General features: G+C 38.7%; 1 protein-coding gene across 1 annotated transcript in view; it reads right to left on the bottom strand.

The window, feature by feature from the left end:
• TMEFF1 (transmembrane protein with EGF like and two follistatin like domains 1) overlaps positions 1 to 18,498 on the bottom strand; it is a 119,972-nt gene that overhangs the window by 12,947 nt on the left and 88,527 nt on the right. Inside the window, exons 5-6 of the mRNA XM_035317714.1 lie at positions 12,818 to 12,914; positions 581 to 729 (exon numbers count right to left, since the gene is read on the bottom strand). Of these exons, the coding sequence (XP_035173605.1) occupies positions 581 to 729; positions 12,818 to 12,914 (246 nt within the window). The remainder of the gene's footprint in view (positions 1 to 580; positions 730 to 12,817; positions 12,915 to 18,498) is intronic.

Below are 18,498 nucleotides of genomic sequence, written 5' to 3'. Positions count from 1 at the left end.
ATATATGTAGCATAAACATTCATCTACGTGTGGAAAACTAAAATACAGGTGAGGAGTTCACTGATAGTGAGAAAAACTAAAATACAATTCACTTCACAGAATCACAGAATTTCTAGGTTGGAAGAGACCTCAAGATCATCGAGTCCAACCTCTAACCTAACACTAACAGTCCCCACTAAACCATATCCCTAAGCTCTACATCTAAACGTCTTTTGAAGACTTCCAGGGATGGTGACTCCACCACCTCCCTGGGCAGCCTGTTCCAATGCCTCACAACCCTTTCAGTAAAGAAGCTCTTCCTAACATCTAACCTAAAACTCCCCTGGCGCAACTTTAGCCCATTCCCCCTCGTCCTGTCACCAGGCACGTGGGAGAACAGGCCAACCCCCACCTCTCTACAGCCTCCTTTAAGGTATCTGTAGAGAGCGATAAGGTCGCCCCTGAGCCTCCTCTTCTCCAGGCTGAATAAGCCCAGCTGGATCCTAGCTGGATCAGTGAGTTCTAATTTAAAATGGAAAAGCTGTACTAAGCTTATTTATGTCAGAATTTACGTTTATTAGAGAAAGAAGATTAAACCTACCTGAGCAGTGTCCAAGATGCCTGATGTCGATTTGTTCTTGCCTCAGACAGGATGCTTCTCTAACAAAGCATGGATTGTTATATGAACTTCCATCAGATGCACAGACAGGATTAAAACTGTATCCACTGCAGTCTATATTGCATACACACCTGGTAATTGAAACAGCAAAACAAAATTGACATCCAGCAAGCAGAAAGTAAGGAATGTTGAGTCTTGAGTAAGCACGAGCTGACACATTAATACCAGCTTCCTTCACACAGAAGAACATGTTCCTCGAGGATGCTGAAGAACTTGCTGACACCTCATGTTTCCAAGCAGAATTTACAGAATCATGAATAAGTGCCTCAGTGTGCTTTTTAATAATGTAATGAAGTTTCTTGTCATTTTACTATGATATCAGCCTCATTGATTAACAACCGAAAAATGGTAACACATTACTAGGAAGATTTACTACATGAATAAAAGAATTTGTGTTTTCTGTTCTCAAGTGTGAACAAAAGCAGATTAATATTCCCCTTTGGGGGCAGTGTCAGGTTCCCTAGGGAGCAGGGGGGGAAGAAAATGACTCCCATTTCTGCTAAACAGTTAAAGGAGGTTTTATATAAATGTAAAATATATATATATAGCAGGGGCTGAACAGAATCAATATGTTTGGTCAACTGTGTTATTTCAACAAGACGTTCATTCATATCATTGAAAGTTAATGGTGGGTTCATTATGTTGTATTTTAAACAGGATTATGTGATCTAAATTATTTCATGTTGTATCCAAGCAAAATTTATGTTATGTTAGTCACAGCATTTTCCATATAATTTGCAACTACAGATCATAAGTCAGAAGTCAGAAAAGAGATCTACCATGGAGCTGGTCCCTAAACACCCAAACACAGAGGAATCAAAGGCTTGCCTAAGGCTGTGACTTACCTGTTTTTAGCTTGATAGTTCTACTGCCCCAACAAAAAGTTCTGAAATTTGTGTGAACAACACCAGAAAACTTTCCAACCTTCCAAGCACCAACCTCCTTATTTATTTTACTCAATATATTAATTTTCATCTGAACCTCTTGTTTTAAATTTACTTCATATCACTCTGCATGGCCTTCAAGAATTGTGGCTGCAGGACAGACGAGGCAGTGGTGCTGTGAGAGCAAGAAGGAGGTGAGAGCTCTACATCTTCTGAGGAAGGCGAGCTGTCCTCTCCTTGCCAGAAAGCTCCACGTAGGGCGCACGTGCCCTGACTGCTAGGAGCTGCCACTAGCTTAATCTTGACTCATTCTTGTAAGATGCAGAGTGGGAAAAAAAAAAACAAACTATCTACTTGCCAGGATTTTTATGTTCTTTCCAGATGTTCCAGATACAATTAAATGATTAAATAGTTGTGTGTGTGCCTCAAGTCCATAACAAATCTTGCCGCAGAACCTAATTCCATGCTGCAAAAACACTGAAGGTGGCTAGTGTGCCTTTTTCTCTTTTCTTTTTCCATGACCACATTTTGTTTCTTTATTATTTGTGTCTTCAAAGTTACTACCTTTCCCAGTAATATTTGAAACCCATGAACTTCACATTTTTGCTAGACAAATGAACATCTCTAGTACAAATGGATTTTTTATGTTCTAACAGTTAAAAACTGCCCCAGTAGTGAGTAACAATTTGAATCTACACATCTTAGGGACCCACCTCAAATTCCTCTTGAAGTCCCTAAATACCAACAGGATTAAAGTATTGGCGGCCCCCCGCCCCTTTTTTTTTTTTTTTTTTTTTTTTTTTAATTAGAAATGGGAACTCGGAATGGTTATAAACCTTAGACCTGGGAAAGGAAGTACTATTTTAAGTATTATTTTATTTATATACTCCCACATGACTTTATGCTCAATAAGCCTAATGAAGAGTTTATTAGTTTATATGCAAATAAAAGGCTCGTAGCTCAGCAGTTGTGCACATTTAAAGAATGAAGCTAACAGAGAGCTAGTCCTCATTTGTGTAGCACTTGGCTATGTGCTTACTCAGGAATCACCACTGCACCTGTGTGCCCATCCTTATCCTATTCATTTATATCTCCAAACAAATTCCATCTGTGTTTCTATGCCCAAGCAGCACAATTCTGTCTGTGGTCATCATCCAAGGTCCATAGCTCCCTACTTACTATTGGTTCTTGTCAGTCCTTGTGACAAATCAGGCAACTTTTGAAATCTTTTTTTTTTTTTTTTTTTTTTTTTTCTTTCTCATGGTGACATTACAGGTTAGAGTTAAAACTGCTTGGAAACTGCTTACATTTCCAAGCTTTGTTGTGTTCAGACTTAACACCTAGTGTTAAAAGCGTACTTTCTTATGATTGCAAAATGCTTGTTTTAGGAGCAGTTGTGAATTCCTAGTTGTTAACCTCAGATTACCGATAATCACTCCTAGCCTTAACTCCAACCATGTAGCTAATGTACAACAATTTCTTATCATTACTTAAAATTTACATCTAGGTGTAGGAAAAGAAAAGAAAGGGTTCTCAGGGTTTACCTGAGAACCAGTGAGATCAGGGCATTTACACCCTGCCCGGTTACCCCACAGCCTCCCTCATGTGCTGCCTGGGCAGGGCGGCACTGAAGAGATCTTCAATGCCCTTCCACACAGGAAGGTTGGGCAGAAGGTGGTGGTGGTTCCTGCCCAGCTACTGCTCAATGTCACTAGCCATTGATAGCCAAGCTGCTTGGCAAAACCAACTGAAGTCCTGGAGCATCTCCTGTCATGGCCCTCCCTCACCTCCAGGATCTGTCCCTGAATCCAAGATCTTCCCATCCTCATCCCAGGATCCTTCTTCTTTCCAAGACCATTTTCCTTCAGGACCCATCTGTGGTGGTTTTACCCAGCTGGGCCACCAAACACCACCACAACTGCTCTCTCAATTCTCAATTCAAAAGTTATCTTGAAAGCTTCCACAACAAAAATATGATGGCACTTTTCACCCCCACCATAGTGTCTTTCTCCTAGCTCTTAGTCACCCATAGGCTCTTGATTCACATTTTGTCCCCCCCCAGGCAGAGCTGCATACATTCCAGTTGCTCGTAAAGAGTAACTGTACCACCTTGCCTTCTGTCTTTCCTAAAAAAGTGCAAAGCTGTCTGTGGCCACGTTCCAGTTATGAGAGCTGTCCCACCATGTCTCAGTAGTAGCAATGAGATCATATCCTTGTAACTGCATGCACACCTCCAGCTTCCCTTGTTTATTCCCCATGCTACATGCATTTACAGGGGGACAATCACCTCCCTGGTCCTTCTGGCTACACTATTCCTGATACAAGCCAGGATGCTGTTGGCCTTCTTGGCCACCTGGGCACACTGCTGGCTCGTGTTCAGGTGAGCGTCGACCAACACCTCCAGATCCTTTTCCTCTGCATAGCTTTCAAACCACTCTGCCCCAAGCCTTTAGCGTTACATGGGGGTGTTGTGACCAAAGTGCAGGACCCAGCACTGAGCCATGTTGAACCTCATCCCATTGTCCTCTGCCCATTGACCCATCCTATTCAGGTAGCTCTGCAGGGCCTTCCTGCCCTCTGTCAGACTGACACTTTCCCCCAATTTGGTTTTGTCTGCCTCTACTCATACAACATTCAGATGATTATGGTTCTTGCTTTTTTTCAAGATATCCTTCCTACTGGTTTTAACCAAGAGGCTTGAAACAGATATTTAGTCTTCCAAGCTGATGTCTTTCTGGAGAGGGTTGCTGTTTAGTGTCCTCAACAGATTTTTTCCCTTGTTTATTCCTGGAAAGTTAATGGGATGTATGCAGACGTTACCCTAATGTGCCAGGGTGTAAAGAAACTTATCTTTGTCACTTGTCAGCAGACAGCTGACATCCTAAGGAAGGTGGCACTAACTTGCTTTTCAGAATCAAAGAGAGGTTCAGTTTTCCTGTGATAAAGTGTTTTGGGAAGTTGAATGTGCATCATTCATTAAGATCATTACTTAAGCAAAAAACAGTTGAATTTCCATAACAAACAAAGTGATATACCAACCAAACAAAAATAAAGGTGTTTTCAAATAAGTAAAACTGAGAATGCACAGCTCATTTATAAGGGGCTACCAGGTGTTACAAAGAAAACCTGTTTAGTAAAATGATGTGACATATTAGAAACAAGCTCAGGCTGTAAGAGCACTTGCTGTTATCAGTAAATTAATTAGATCCCCAGAGATAAGAAACACATTTCAATTTTCCTTTGTGTTTTCAGGCTTTAAGGTGCACATTATTTGATGGAAATTCTGCCTGCTTAAAACTATGGTAGATTCAAAGAAAAGAGGAAAAGCACTACACGTTTGTGGGGTGGGCTTGGCTACTGAGAGAGGCCGGCCATCCCATCTAACAGTGCAGGCTGCATCTAGGATTTTCCACAAATGTATTTTTCTGGGCAGACTTCACAGAGAGTACTGCTTGCTATTCCTTTCCAGTATAATGCAACAGTAAGCTTTCTCGGCTATTTGTTGGCATGTCTGTTTACAAATATGGAATGGAAATAAAAGAATAAAACAGGGCGTATGAAATGCAAATAGACAGGTAAGTGTATGCTTGATGGAGTAAATTTAGCTGAACTGAAATAGCAGGGGTGTTGCAATTGCAGTTAAGAAGATAACTGAGTGTGATAAAAGCAAATGAAGGATTACCTTGTGTTTGATGTTTCTTCCCTTGTGTGTAATTCTTCACAGATGAAACATGAACCAAGAAAATCTGGATGTCAAAGTGATTTCTCTACCTATTCAACTAGAGTTGAATATTCATTAGTTTTTGTTTGCTTGTTGATTTTTTTTTGATTGGTTGGTTGGTTGTGTTTTTTTTTTTTTTTTTTTTGTTTTTGTTTTGTTTTGTTTTTAATCCTTTTGTGGCACTGAGAATAGAAGGCCAACAGAAGTAGATCTCAGTCTGGCAAGCTTCTGTGTCCTGCTTGAACACCCTTTCAGTCTTCAGTTCTGCTCAGCAAATCAGAACACCATTTAAATACCATAGACATCAGCTACTTTTGAGCCATCCCTTCTGTCTGTGGTTTAATTTCATGTCTTTCTCTGACCACTACTGAAATTTGTTCTCTAACCATGGTGATCTTCTAGCTGCACATGTGGTAAATTGATGCTTGTTCTCACAAGAGTGGCCTACCAAACCCTCCACCCTCAAATAACATAACACTTCAAAGAACTGGCACACACTGCTGCAAAGATCTTTTAAAATATACATTTTAAAACAAACAAACAACAAACAAACAAAAACAGACCTGAATTTTATCTACCTAGGATCTATTCAATTTTGTAATAGTCCATATGATGAAGAGAGCATTATACTATTCATTTCATATCAGGATTTACTGTAGGCCAATTATACATAATTCAGTAATCCCACAACACAATCCTAAATCCCTTTTTTAGGTTGATTTCCTTTATTGTTTTTGTTTATTATTATTATTATTATTTTTCGCACAGAAACTTAGCATCTTTCTTTTTGACAGGACTAGGAACCTGTGAATTGCATTCACACAGAATTAAAATATAATTCCTTACAAATACCTTCATACAATATAATATTCCTAAAAAGGTCACAAAATATTAACTGTGGTAACTGAGTGAAAAAGTGGAAAAAAGAGGCAAGTGTGACCAGTATGTCATACTTCAGACTCAGTTTTTCCCTGGAAGACAAATTTAGACAATATAGAGACCAGGACTTCAAGATGTCTGTATTGGTGTTTCTAAGTGTTAATACTTAAACTTTCGAATTCCTGTTTCAGCCACTGTAAAAACAGACATTATGTAAATCATGAGCCAGTTGAATCTATATGGTGCTGAGACACCTTTTATTTCCAAAGTAAATCTTGTAAAATGTTAATCTGAAAAGGTCTACGTGGGGATCAGTTGTCAATCTTTCTTTAAAAATCTGCATTATGAGTCAAAACGGATCTTTGACAGCATAGTACGCTTTATTAAAAAAAAAAAAAAAAAAAAAAGACTGTGCTCAGAATCTCATTTCCATATTTCCTCTGTTAAAAAACAAAATATAGATAAAACTGAGAATGTGACACATTTGAACTTGCACAGTAAAGTTATTTTTGATAACAACAACAAAAAAGAAGAATAAGAAAAATGACAATTTAAACTAATATTAATGAAATTTATTTCAGCCATTTAGAGACTGATGGAAAGGAAGGTTGTCCCTGAGCATATGATGGAGGGCAAGGCCCTCCAAATGTGGCCTTGAAAAGGTGAAGGAATGGGCCAGCAAGAACCCCTGTAGTCTGAAGACAAAGGGAAAGTCCTGCACCTGTAGAGAAACAAGCTCACACCACAGGACTGGCAGGGGAGCAGCCCTACAGAAAAGGCCTGAGGGTCCTGGGAGACAGCAGGCTGATAGGTGCCAGCAGCATGAACTGGCATCAGAGGTGACCTGGGTGACAGAGGTGATGCACCCTGGGCTGCATCACAGAAATGTCAACACAGAACAAGGGAAATGGATGTTGCCCTCCTCTCCACACTCACGAGGTCCCACCTGGAGTACTCTGCTCAGTTCTGGGACACCTGGTAAAAAGAGGTATTTTGAGAAACTGGAGAGGGTCAGGTGGAGAGCCATGAGATAGGCACAGGGTTGAAGCTTGTGGTGAGTAAGGGATGGATGAGGGTGCTAGGCTTGCTCAGCCTGGAGAAGAGACAGCTAAGGAGGTGACTGACTGTTGTCACCAACTACCTCAGAGGGATTATTGAGAAGACAGATGGAGGCTCTTCTCAGAGATGCATAGTAGAGGGGTAAGAGACAACAGCCACAATTTGCAGCAAGAGAAAGTCTGATTGAACACAAAGAAATTATTCCTCAAAATAAGAGCAGTTCCTCTCCTTAAGCAGGGGAGGCTGTCAAATCTCTTTCTGTGGAGATGGTCAGACTTCTCCTGGAGAAAACTCTGAGTCTCCAGCATGAACTAGGCCTGGCTGCAATGCAGAAAGAGAGGCTGGGCCAGTTGATCCCATAGAGATGCCTTCCAATCTAAAGTATACAACAGTTCATGATGTCATTCTGGATATTATTCTCCTGAAGTTACAACATACATTAAAATGTTTTCAGAAGCTTACTAGATGTTGGCATATTTTTTTTTATTTTTTTTTTTTGTTGTTGTTTGTTTTCTGATATCTAGCAGTGCTTTGACATGCAAGAAGAAAGAGACATGCCACGTAACATGGAGTGCAAGAACAGGGTATATCACTCCTCATAATCACCACTACTTTTTATTTTGGAATGATACTTCACATTTTAAGAAAAAATGTGAGATGAAACTCCTAATCAACTGATTCAGTTTCTTTTGAAACACCAATATTAAAATGTTCTACCTTACTTTGAGAATGAGTTTTGGTATGTCTAAGAAGAAAACTGTGGAAAAAAAAAGGACCAAGATAATACCAATAAACTTTAAGAATATGGAAATTAGCATCATTTGAAAATTGAAGTCTTCTGAAGAAAAATATACTTGAGAGCCCACCTTTCTAATTAGGGCACCGCCCAAAATTCACAAGTATTATTATGCTATTAGAGTCTTTGTCAGTGCTGCAAGGGGCTATTGTAAAAAAGTTATTCAGCTCTCCAAGGACTGTAAATAATAAATTTGATTTCAATCATATGCAGTAAACTAAGGCATAATGTTGTTTAGAAGCCTTATAAAAAATTTACATTAAGCATTTTTTGTCTGAGAAAAAAAATCACTAGGCATACCAGCCACAATAGTATTATAAATATTGATATACACTGCTTTCATTGAAGAAAGATTTAAGGGCTATGCTAATGAAAATGATTTTGCAACTACATATATGTGTTTATTTTACATTCATACTGGATTAGTATATGTGTTCTATATTTATTAGTACACCATTTTCTGATTGAGTACTGATAAGATGATCAGTTTAGGTCTATAACACAACCAGTAGAACTGAAAAGTCTGATGTGTGTACCCAAGATGAAACCACAGTCTAGTTATCCCAGAGCCTATCAACAGGAAATAGTATGTTTTAGTTACTGCCCTACTGGCTTAACCCATCAGCTTCCAACACAACAGTGCTGCTCTCAGTAGCCCCAACCTGTGTGCAGGCATCTCCAGCTCCACTTCTCAACTCTATGTTCTTGTCAGTTCCGAATTCAAGCAGAAAACACACACCACCCTCATGCTGCCTACATCTTTAGGCCAGTTTTCCACACAAAAGTTTAAATTTACCAGCCTTCTTTTTTACTCTCTTAAAACACGTTTTGCACCGTTATGTCTAATATGTTGTCTCTTCAGTGCAGTGGAGTAAAAATCTGTCCAGAGAGACATTTTGATGGAAAAAGAAGTAGAAAGCAAGATACTGACTAATTGGGCTCAGATAATGCCTTTTCCCATGACATATATAATGTATGATTCAGCTTTGTTGCTAAAGGGAGAAAAAAATAATACCTAATCCACGTGCATGAAGTCTGTTGTCTGCAGGCTGTTACTATAGACCCACAGAAAACTACTGTGCAAGCAATATGGCATGGTAAGCCTTTATGCATCTTAACACCAGTGCATCCACTGGTAATTGTTTAAGCTCTCTAAAAGCCTATACATAAAATACCAGCTCTTTGAAATACTAACAAGATGTATGAGAAAATAAAAAGAAAAAATATAAAAAGTATATTTCTGTGATGTTTCCTCAACCCGATTCTTTTTTATATTTATATGAAGAAATATTACATAATATACTAATTTGCATACACTTGAACATTAATTTTCTAAATATGGCATGCAGTTAATGACAACCATCTGCTCAGACTTCACTTCTTTCTCTTAGTCAGTTCACTTAAAATTAATATCCACAGTTTTTGCAGAAGCAGTGGAAATGATAAAGTTGTTTATACATTTGTATTCAATTTACCATGAATTGTAACCACTTGTGGTTTAGATAATGTCTTTGGGAAATCAAACAAAACAAAGATACAAATCTAAAACCTTGTGCTAAGCCTTAATTCTTCAGGCTATGCATGATCTTGTGTAATAAAAGCATATATTGCAACTTTGATCAGAGACACCCATAAAGCTTTAATTCCAAGCTTGAAAACTAAAATTTCCCAACTCTTTCAAAGAGGAAAGTACAGTTTAAGAACAATTAAAATAAAATCATTAACCTGTAACACAGAGTGCATCTCAGTTGCATACAACTACTCTCTTTTAAACTTGCCTTTAGAAAACACCAAGCTTAGATAATTACGTGGAATCAAAGAATAATTTAGGCATGAAGGACTACGTAGAGGTCAGGTAGTCCAATCCCCTGCTCAAAGCTGGCTCAGCTGGACCAGGTTGTCCAGGGCTATGTCTGGTCAAGTTCTGACCATCTCCACAGACACCTTGCCAGACACCTTATTCCAGTGCCTGACCACCCCTGGGAGGAAACATTTTCCATTGTGTCAAGTCAGAATGTCCCATGCTATGACACATACCCATTCCCCTTCTTGCTATCACTGTGCACCTCCAAGAAGAAAAGACTTAGACATCAGCAAGTCCAACTCTAAATAACAGGAAAGGTCAAGTGGTTGCTTCTATGGTCTTGTTCCTGCTATGTTGTACAAATTACCCTATAGTTTCCACTGAAATGTGCCATCATTTTTTGCATAGGACTCCCACATCTTTTGAGGCCCAGAAGATGAACCACAGTCCATATGAAATAAAACTGTCTTTGGTAGGCTCTTTCCATTATCAGGAGAAAATCTGCATATGCTGTACTCCAGGTCGCTGTGTGGCTGGCCTGATGGCAGGACCTGGAATATCTCATTAGTGCTAGCTCATTTATCTCAAACCACTCAACACTTTGTGGCAAGGATGTCTCCCCTTCCACCAATTCACTGTCTGTCCTCAGGCTAATCATTTTATCTGTAACTAAGTTTATTCATGAAATGGGAGTGCAGATATCATTTTACTTCTCTAAAGCACTCAGAAGAGAAAGGAACTGATGTTTGCAACGTCTCAGATTGCATGGTTTGGAGAAAGGATGCAAAAATGCATAATTTTATATTTACTGTAAGCATTAGGCAGTGTCTCATGAATATTGCTAGAGATTATCTACTGAACAGTAGGAGACAGTTCAACTAACTGATTCAGTTATTATCTTGAAGCAGAGTCCTCTTAAAATGTGTTATGGAATAAAACAGATAATTTTAAGCATTTTAACATCACAAAGTCCAAGCAAGGACAATTAAGGCCTAAGAAGTCTGCCTGAACAGAACTAAAAGTACTTTTATTCAGTAGATTTTACCCCACTATCTAAAAAAGTTACAATGGCCATTCTCATGGTTTAAAAAGGAAAACTCAAGATAGAATTTTATTTTATTTTATTTTATTTTATTATGAAATTATGTCTCTTGCATGGTTTACTAGAACTTTACTAGAAGACTGATAATGTTAGTAATACAGTACAAAATTTTTCTGTGATTCTTTGTATGCCCCCTTCCTGGAATAGTTCAAGGCCAAGCTGGATGGGACTTTGAGCCACCTGGTCTAGTGGGAGGTGTCCCTGCCCATATCAGGGGATTGACTTAGATGATCTTTAAACGTCCCTTCCAATTCAAACCACTCCATGATTCTATGAAAATTAAATTAAATAATAAATATGAGCCTAGTGCTTATACAAGTCTGATGAAAAGTGCCCGTGTTGCCAATAATTTTATATCTAATGTTATAATATTAAGGGGGTAAAGAACATGTTGAAACTCAACAGGAAAAGAAGCCAGAATAAGATGTAAAAAGTGTTCTGGAAGGATGCTGTATAAGAGCTTCTCAAACAGATTTCCATCCCATCTTCTGCCAGGTAAATAATTGTTTTTATATTACAAATAAAAGGCACAAATTCCTAGCTTCTACTTAAGTGTCTGTGACATTCTGTATGACTTGCGAAAATGAGACTTGCAAAGCCATCTATGTAGCAGGGCCCAATTTAGTCTGAATCTAAACTGACAGCAAATATCACTAAAGGCTATTATAATGGTCAAAGGTAACAGGCAAAAAATGTAGTTAAAGTTATTTAGGTTGGAAAGCTGACAAAATTGAAAAAATGACAGATCTGATAGGTTGTGTGCAAGCCTCAGAGGAATATTTTCTAACTTCTGAGTATTTTCCATGTAAACATCTTAATTTCCCCATATTTTTTTGTAAAGAACATAAATATTAAAGAAGCAAAAAAGTGCTCTACTCTTGTCAAGAGGGAGGAGCATGGCTTTATTTCATGTGAGCAGAATGCTGAGGATAAATCTTTCACTGTCTTCAATATTATCCTCACTCTCTTATAGATACTATACAGCCAAAGGAATGCAAACTCTACAAGTACAGACTGAACAGGCATGCTTTTACTGAAGTTGGACACTTGAGGATTGATCTTCCAAAGCCAAGACTACATCTCAGTGCATATAACAAACAAATCTATACCCAACTTGATAATCATAAATGAAACAGACCAAAGCAATAATGAAGAAAATTATTATTATGAAATATGGCTACAGCTCATTTGTCTCTCCATAAAAAAGCAAGCCTACTTTGGTGGTATGACATTTTATGAAATCTGAACCATTGTGCCAGCATTCATATGTACTATTACCATTACGTTTTCAGTTGTATCCTGCAATTTAACTTTGATTACATATCTTGAACATTAGTGTTAAGTCACCTTACTTTCTGAGATGTCCTCATGCTGATACCCCATAATAAAATCTTGTGAAATTGTGAGACAATCTTGTGAAATTATGAATTATATGGCTACCACTCATTTGTCTCTCCATAAAAGAGCAAGTCTACTTTGGTGGTATGACATTTTATGAAGTAATTTACATGAAATAAATCCCAGCCAGAAGACAGAAGAAAGGAAAAGTATGCTTCTCTGCAGTAATACTTTGTGAACAGGAAAAACATACCAAAAAAAATCTGAGATGAATTATTAGTATTTATTTTGTATTCCTGTTTTTGTTTGTTTTTTTTTTGTTCTTGTTGTTTTTCTAGAATGAAGCAAATAAAGGTTCTTTCTTTGAAAAAATGTTTGACAAAGTTTCTCCAGCATGTCTTTTTCTTGTTTTCTCTTCTATACATGAAGGTGGTTTGTTTGTTAGTGACACATATCAAACACATTACTATTAGACATCATTAAAACATCAATTAGTAAGAGCAAACATAGTCAAGCATATGATCACAAACTTTTTATTTTTTTCATTGGCATTGTTAAGGAAAACTTATTACTTACCCAACATTTTCTGCATCTTCATCACACTCAGCCCTATATTTGCAAACTCCACATTTCGAGTGTTTCCTCTGAACTTCTGTCCCAGATCCTTCATACTCTAAACAACAAAAGGTATTGTTAGTAGAAAGCATGATTTTCATATTAAGCTCTGATTTTGTCTGTCTAGATTAATTTACCTTCAAATATATTGTCAACATGAAGTTATAGTCATACATTTATAATGAAGCTATTAACCTTTATAGTGCTCCCTCTTTCAAAATCAGGCAATTGGAGGTTGGTAGAACTGTAACAATGACAAGAATGCATCCCAGGAAACACAACTGCTTTATTAATTGGCGCTTCCTTTATTGTTATTTCACCGTATTCTCCTTCCACCAAACACAGAATTGGCATTGACTTGTCCCAGACACATTTAATATGAATTGGCACTGATAACATATAAACCACATGCATTTTAATGTTCCTGAGTATTAGGTAGAGGGGATTTGAAAGCTGCTTTCTTTGTCAGTCTTTAATTAGAGATATTCTTATGCAAAGTTACTTCTTACATTTTTCCTCTTTTTTTTTTTTTTTTTTTTTTTTTTTTTTTCTGATGATAGACTGTGCTCATCTCTTGTATATGCTGTGGTATATTTTTCAGATTACTCTGATTAGTTATACATGACTGAAAGATGAAAGTCATCTTGAAAAGAAACCAGTATAAATGTTATGTCCCCTAAAAAGTAAAATTAGTATCTCAAATATTTAAAAACATCTGCACCGATCTTACTGTTGACATGGACATCAAAACCCTTAATTGAGTAAAAGAGAAATATGACTATACTCTAATTATTTCAGTACTTTTTTATTATTATTTTTTTATTTTTAACAAAGCTTTAATGAAGAGATTGAAAATAAGGAAAAGAACCACAGAAATTTGCAGAGAGAGTCACAAACTCTCTCAAAAATGTATCACAGTATCATGTTCATGTAAGGCTGTCATGTAAGGCTGTTCACATAAGGTTGTCAAATAGGGAATTAAACAGAATGGTTCCCTTTCTCTATTCTCAGTTCTATGTGGTGTAGCAAGAGGAAATCAAGCACCACCAAATAAAAACTTGCTGTATTCTTTAAATCTAAATAGGAAAAAGAAATCTACAAGTCCTTCCGCATTTTCCTGGATGTTGCCTGAAGAAAAACTCTCCCTCCTACCTGTGGGTTGGGCTTACATGGAGAACACTGCATGTGAGCCTCTAGAGTTAACATCTGTCTAAAACATGGCATACATTTATTAAAAAGGAATACATATCCAAATTTTATTTAAAAAATGTCACTGTAGGAGTTATATCACCACTCTTAGTAAACTGCAGTAGAGATGTTTTTCTTTTATCTTTACCAATGAACATCTTATTTTTGGTTTGATTTTTATTTTATTTTATTTTGTATCACATTCCTGGGTCTGTGTTTGACATGCTAAAGTGTCACATTTCAGTTTTCCATGCCAGTGAATGACACCTTACAGCTCTCCAGGTTGTCGCACTTATCTTTTCTCAGAATATTTGTACATTACATCTCATTGTTCTACCAAAGAAAAAGAAACAAAAAAGTCATGAGCTGACCAGAGAACTCATTACCAGCCATTTTAAAGCTTTACCATGCAAACCAGCCAGACCTGCTGATTACAAAACACCTTCAACATTTGGTGTGTAAAATCCTTCTGTTGTACTACTAGGATGAAAAATATTTCATCTTTCCTATAAAAACTATCTGACTTATCTCCAAATACAACCAGAAGGTTTTATAGAGCACTTTTGCTGCATTGTTAGCATTTTGGTTTTGTAAGGGAGCTATAAAAGCAAGAAATACACACATTCATATGCATGTCCTTCCTTATTTATACTTATATACACCTTATATACAGCTCTACTAACTGTAAATGCTCCCGACACCTTTTCATTTTCATAAACTCATTGTTTCGATATGATACTCAGTGTAAACTTCTCTCTCTCTCTCTGCTAAAATTGCTTTCCCTATCTTCTTTAAAGAAATTTGTTTCAGAAAAAGTGTGACCTTTTTTTCTTGATTAGATCTTCCTGGTCCTTGTGTATATAGAATTATTTACCTGTAAATTATTGTTTGATCATACTAAATACATGTAAGTCAGGCTAAATACATGTAATTTACATCTGTCAGGACGAAGTGTAATAGAGATGAACACATCTTGATGCAACATTTCCATGTCAGACAATAGTCATTGATATTTTTTAGAATCTTCTTTCATTACTAACTGTAGGATGCACTGGAGCATGAGATACTGCATATAATTTAGATTGAAGTCCTTCAAGAAAAATGCAGCTTTTCCCACCAATACAGAGCTGATAAATGCTGTGGGTTTTTTTCATCCTGAACAGGTAGCGGACATTTTCAGTATCTAATCCGTGTGCTGTTAAAATAAGTTCACCCATTACTATTTGAGACTCTGTTGCAAGTGTCTCCACATTGGCAATGCACCTCTTGAGAGATTGCCTTTCCTTCTCATTTCTCCTCCATATTTGATTGTCTCTAAATAGGTTTTAGCCATTAATTTTAATATTGCAATCAATCAAATCTTCCCAGCAGTTTTCAGTAATATCAATTAGGTCAAAATATGTTCATAAATAAGCAATTCAAGTTCCTCTTGTTTATTATGCAGGCTTCTAATGTTGATGTATAGATGATTACGGAATTTCTTCTCCTCACTTTCTTTAGTATCTTGATTAATTCTGCTCTTGACATCTTAATTTCATGTTGAGTGAAAGCTCATTTTCCCTCTCTTTCAGGCTTTCTTTAGTGTGTTAGGTCAGCACCTCATTAATGCTCTGTCCTTCAAAAGAAATGAGGCACAAGGATGGGATCTGTGACTCCCAGTTGTCTCTCTGAGCTGCGCTGCCCCCTAACATGTCTCCTTGAGTCATTATTCCTCCACAGAAGATGGCCAGCTCTATCTTAGGAGCTGCAGGGTAAGAGCCTGCAAATGGACAATTGCTGGAACAGGCCAGCAGTAAATTGCTTCCCTTGGCAACTCATTTGTGTGCTCCTACAATTGTAATATGTCTGGTTTGAAGCAAAAGCATCAGTCTGAGTCAAGGTGAAGTTTGGTCTGCCCTGAGGCATGGCCTGGAAAGGGAGCTCCACTATACCTATATTTATCACTGCTCACAGTGAAACGGGGAGAGCTTCTGGAGAGCTGCAGCTGCTCTGTAGCCATGTATGAATGCAATAACGATTCCCTTGTCTGGGAAAGCCCCTCTGAAAACCAATTCTTATCTGGTTCTGGAGTACAGTGATTTTTAGTGATGTGTTATCTCATGGCAGCAACTAATCTTGAAAAGATTTGGGAAAAACAGGAAGTGCCGCAGCAAATTCTCTTCTGCCCTAAGTACAGAAGAAAACCCCTGAAGTCATACTGATCCCCTCAGTACAGCCAGCACTGAAAATTCCTGTCAAAATCACAGTCCATAGCATCACACATTATGGACTGCAGTTTAATCAACAGTTTAGTAACTTATCCTCTCTTCCATTAATTTTTAGGGCAACATTAATGACACACTAGTTAAAGTGGAGATTGTCCCCATAATTTAAAACAAGGCTGCAAACTGGCTCTTTTGCTTGTACATGTATGTTTAAAGGGAGTTTTAGCTATCCCAAATTTTTGGCAAGCAGTGTCTTGATAAATCTTGGCCATGCTGTTGGAATTTATGCAAAAGTAACATTTACCGATGTGGAAGGTCCTGTTCTCCTGTCAAACTACCCAGCCTAGCTTGATAGTCTGGAGAGTTATACCTTGCTGAAAGATACTTTCTCTATGCAGTACATTGTGCTGCAGATATAACAGGTATAACAGGACAGGTTGAGAGCTTGTGGGTAAAAGTTAAGGACCACACCAATAAAGGACAGCTTGTGGCTGGGGTCTTCTACATATCAAGGGAGATCATAGATGAAAAGTCCTGGCAAAGTCCCTGGTGAGTGGAAAAAAGGGAAACATCACACCCCTTTTTAAAAAGGGGAGAAAGGAGGACCTAGGGAACTATAGCATGGTGAGCCTCACCTCTGTGCCCGGAAAGATCATGGAAAAGATCCTCCTGGAAGCAATGTCAAGGCACATGCAAGACAAAGAGGTGATCTGACAGCCAGCATGGCTTCACCAAGGGTACATCATGCCTGACCAATCTGGTGGCTTTCTACAATGGAGTGACTGCATCAGTTGACAAGGGAAGACTGACTGATGTCATCTACCTGGACTTCTACAAGGCTTTTGACATGGTTCCACTTGACATCCTGGTCTCCAAATTGGAGAGAAATGAATTTGATAGGTGGACCATTCAGAGGATAAGGAGTTGGCTTGAAGGTTGCACCCAGAGAGAGGTGGTCAATGGTTCTATGTCCAGGTGGAGGCCGGTGATGAGTGGTGTCCCTCAGGGGTCTGTCCTGGGACTGGTGCTGTTTTAATACCTTTAACAATGACATAGTGGGACCGAGCACACCCTCAGCAAGTATGCAGATGACACCAAGCTGAGTGGTATGGTTGATACAACAGAAGGAAGGGATGCCATCCAAAGGGACCTGTGCAAGCTTGAGATTTGGGCCTGTGTGAACCAAATGAGGTTCAACAAGTCCAAGTGCAGGATGCTGCACCTGAGCCAGGGCAATACTGGACATGAGTACAGACAGAATGAAGAACTCATTGAGAACAGCCCTGCAGAGAAGGACTTGGGGTTCTGGTGGATCAAAAGCCCAACATGAGCCAGCAGTGTGTGCTTGCAGCCCAGAAGACCAGCTGCATCCTGGGCTGCATCAACAGAGGGGTGGCCAGCAGTTGGTGGGAGATGGTTGTCCCCCTCTGCTCTGCCTTTGTGAGGCCCTACTTGGAGTACTGAGTCCAGGTCTGGAACCCCCAGCACATGAAGGATTTGGGGCTGTTAGAGCGGGTCCAGAGGAGGGCCAGAAAGATAATCAAGGAGCTGGAGCACATCTCCTATGAAGAAAGGCTGAGAGAGCTGGGTCTGTTCACCCTACAGAAGAGAAGACTCCGGGGGGACCTCCTTGCAACCTTTCAGTACTTGAAGGGGACTTAGAAAAAAGTTTGGGATCTCAATCAGATAATGACTCTTTGCTCAATCAGGTAATGACAGGATTAGGGAGAATGGATTTAAACTAAAATACGGGAGAGATTTAGATTAGAGGTTAGAAGGAAATTCTTCACTCAGAGAGTGGTGAAGCACTGGAACAGGTTGCCAATAGAAGATGTGGATGCCCCATCTCTGGAGGGGTTCAAGGCCAGGTTAGATGAGGCCCTGAGCAACCTGATCTGGTGGGAGGTGTCCCTGTCTATGGCAAGGGGGTAGGGACTGAGTGATCATTAAGGTCCCCTCCAACCCTAGCCATTCTCTGATTCTATATAGGCATACTCCAGTAAAGACAGCAGCCTTTAAAATTTGATTTTGCAAGAATAGGCAGTACAGATTTAATAAAAGGATGCCTGGTCTAGTTATGATTGAGGTGCCTGAAGAGGTTGAGTTTGAAGTTGATATCTTAATCTCAGCCCAGCCACGGCAATATGTTTGCCCAGTGGTTATTATAATGACAGTGTGTGCAGGACTTGAGGATGTGCACAAGCAAATGACTCAAGGCCACACACTGCAAGACTGCCTACCACCACTACC

Source organism: Oxyura jamaicensis, chromosome 2 (assembly GCF_011077185.1).
Source record: "Oxyura jamaicensis isolate SHBP4307 breed ruddy duck chromosome 2, BPBGC_Ojam_1.0, whole genome shotgun sequence".
Lineage (NCBI taxonomy): Eukaryota > Metazoa > Chordata > Aves > Anseriformes > Anatidae > Oxyura > Oxyura jamaicensis.
This window is presented reverse-complemented; position numbering and strand designations above follow the sequence as displayed.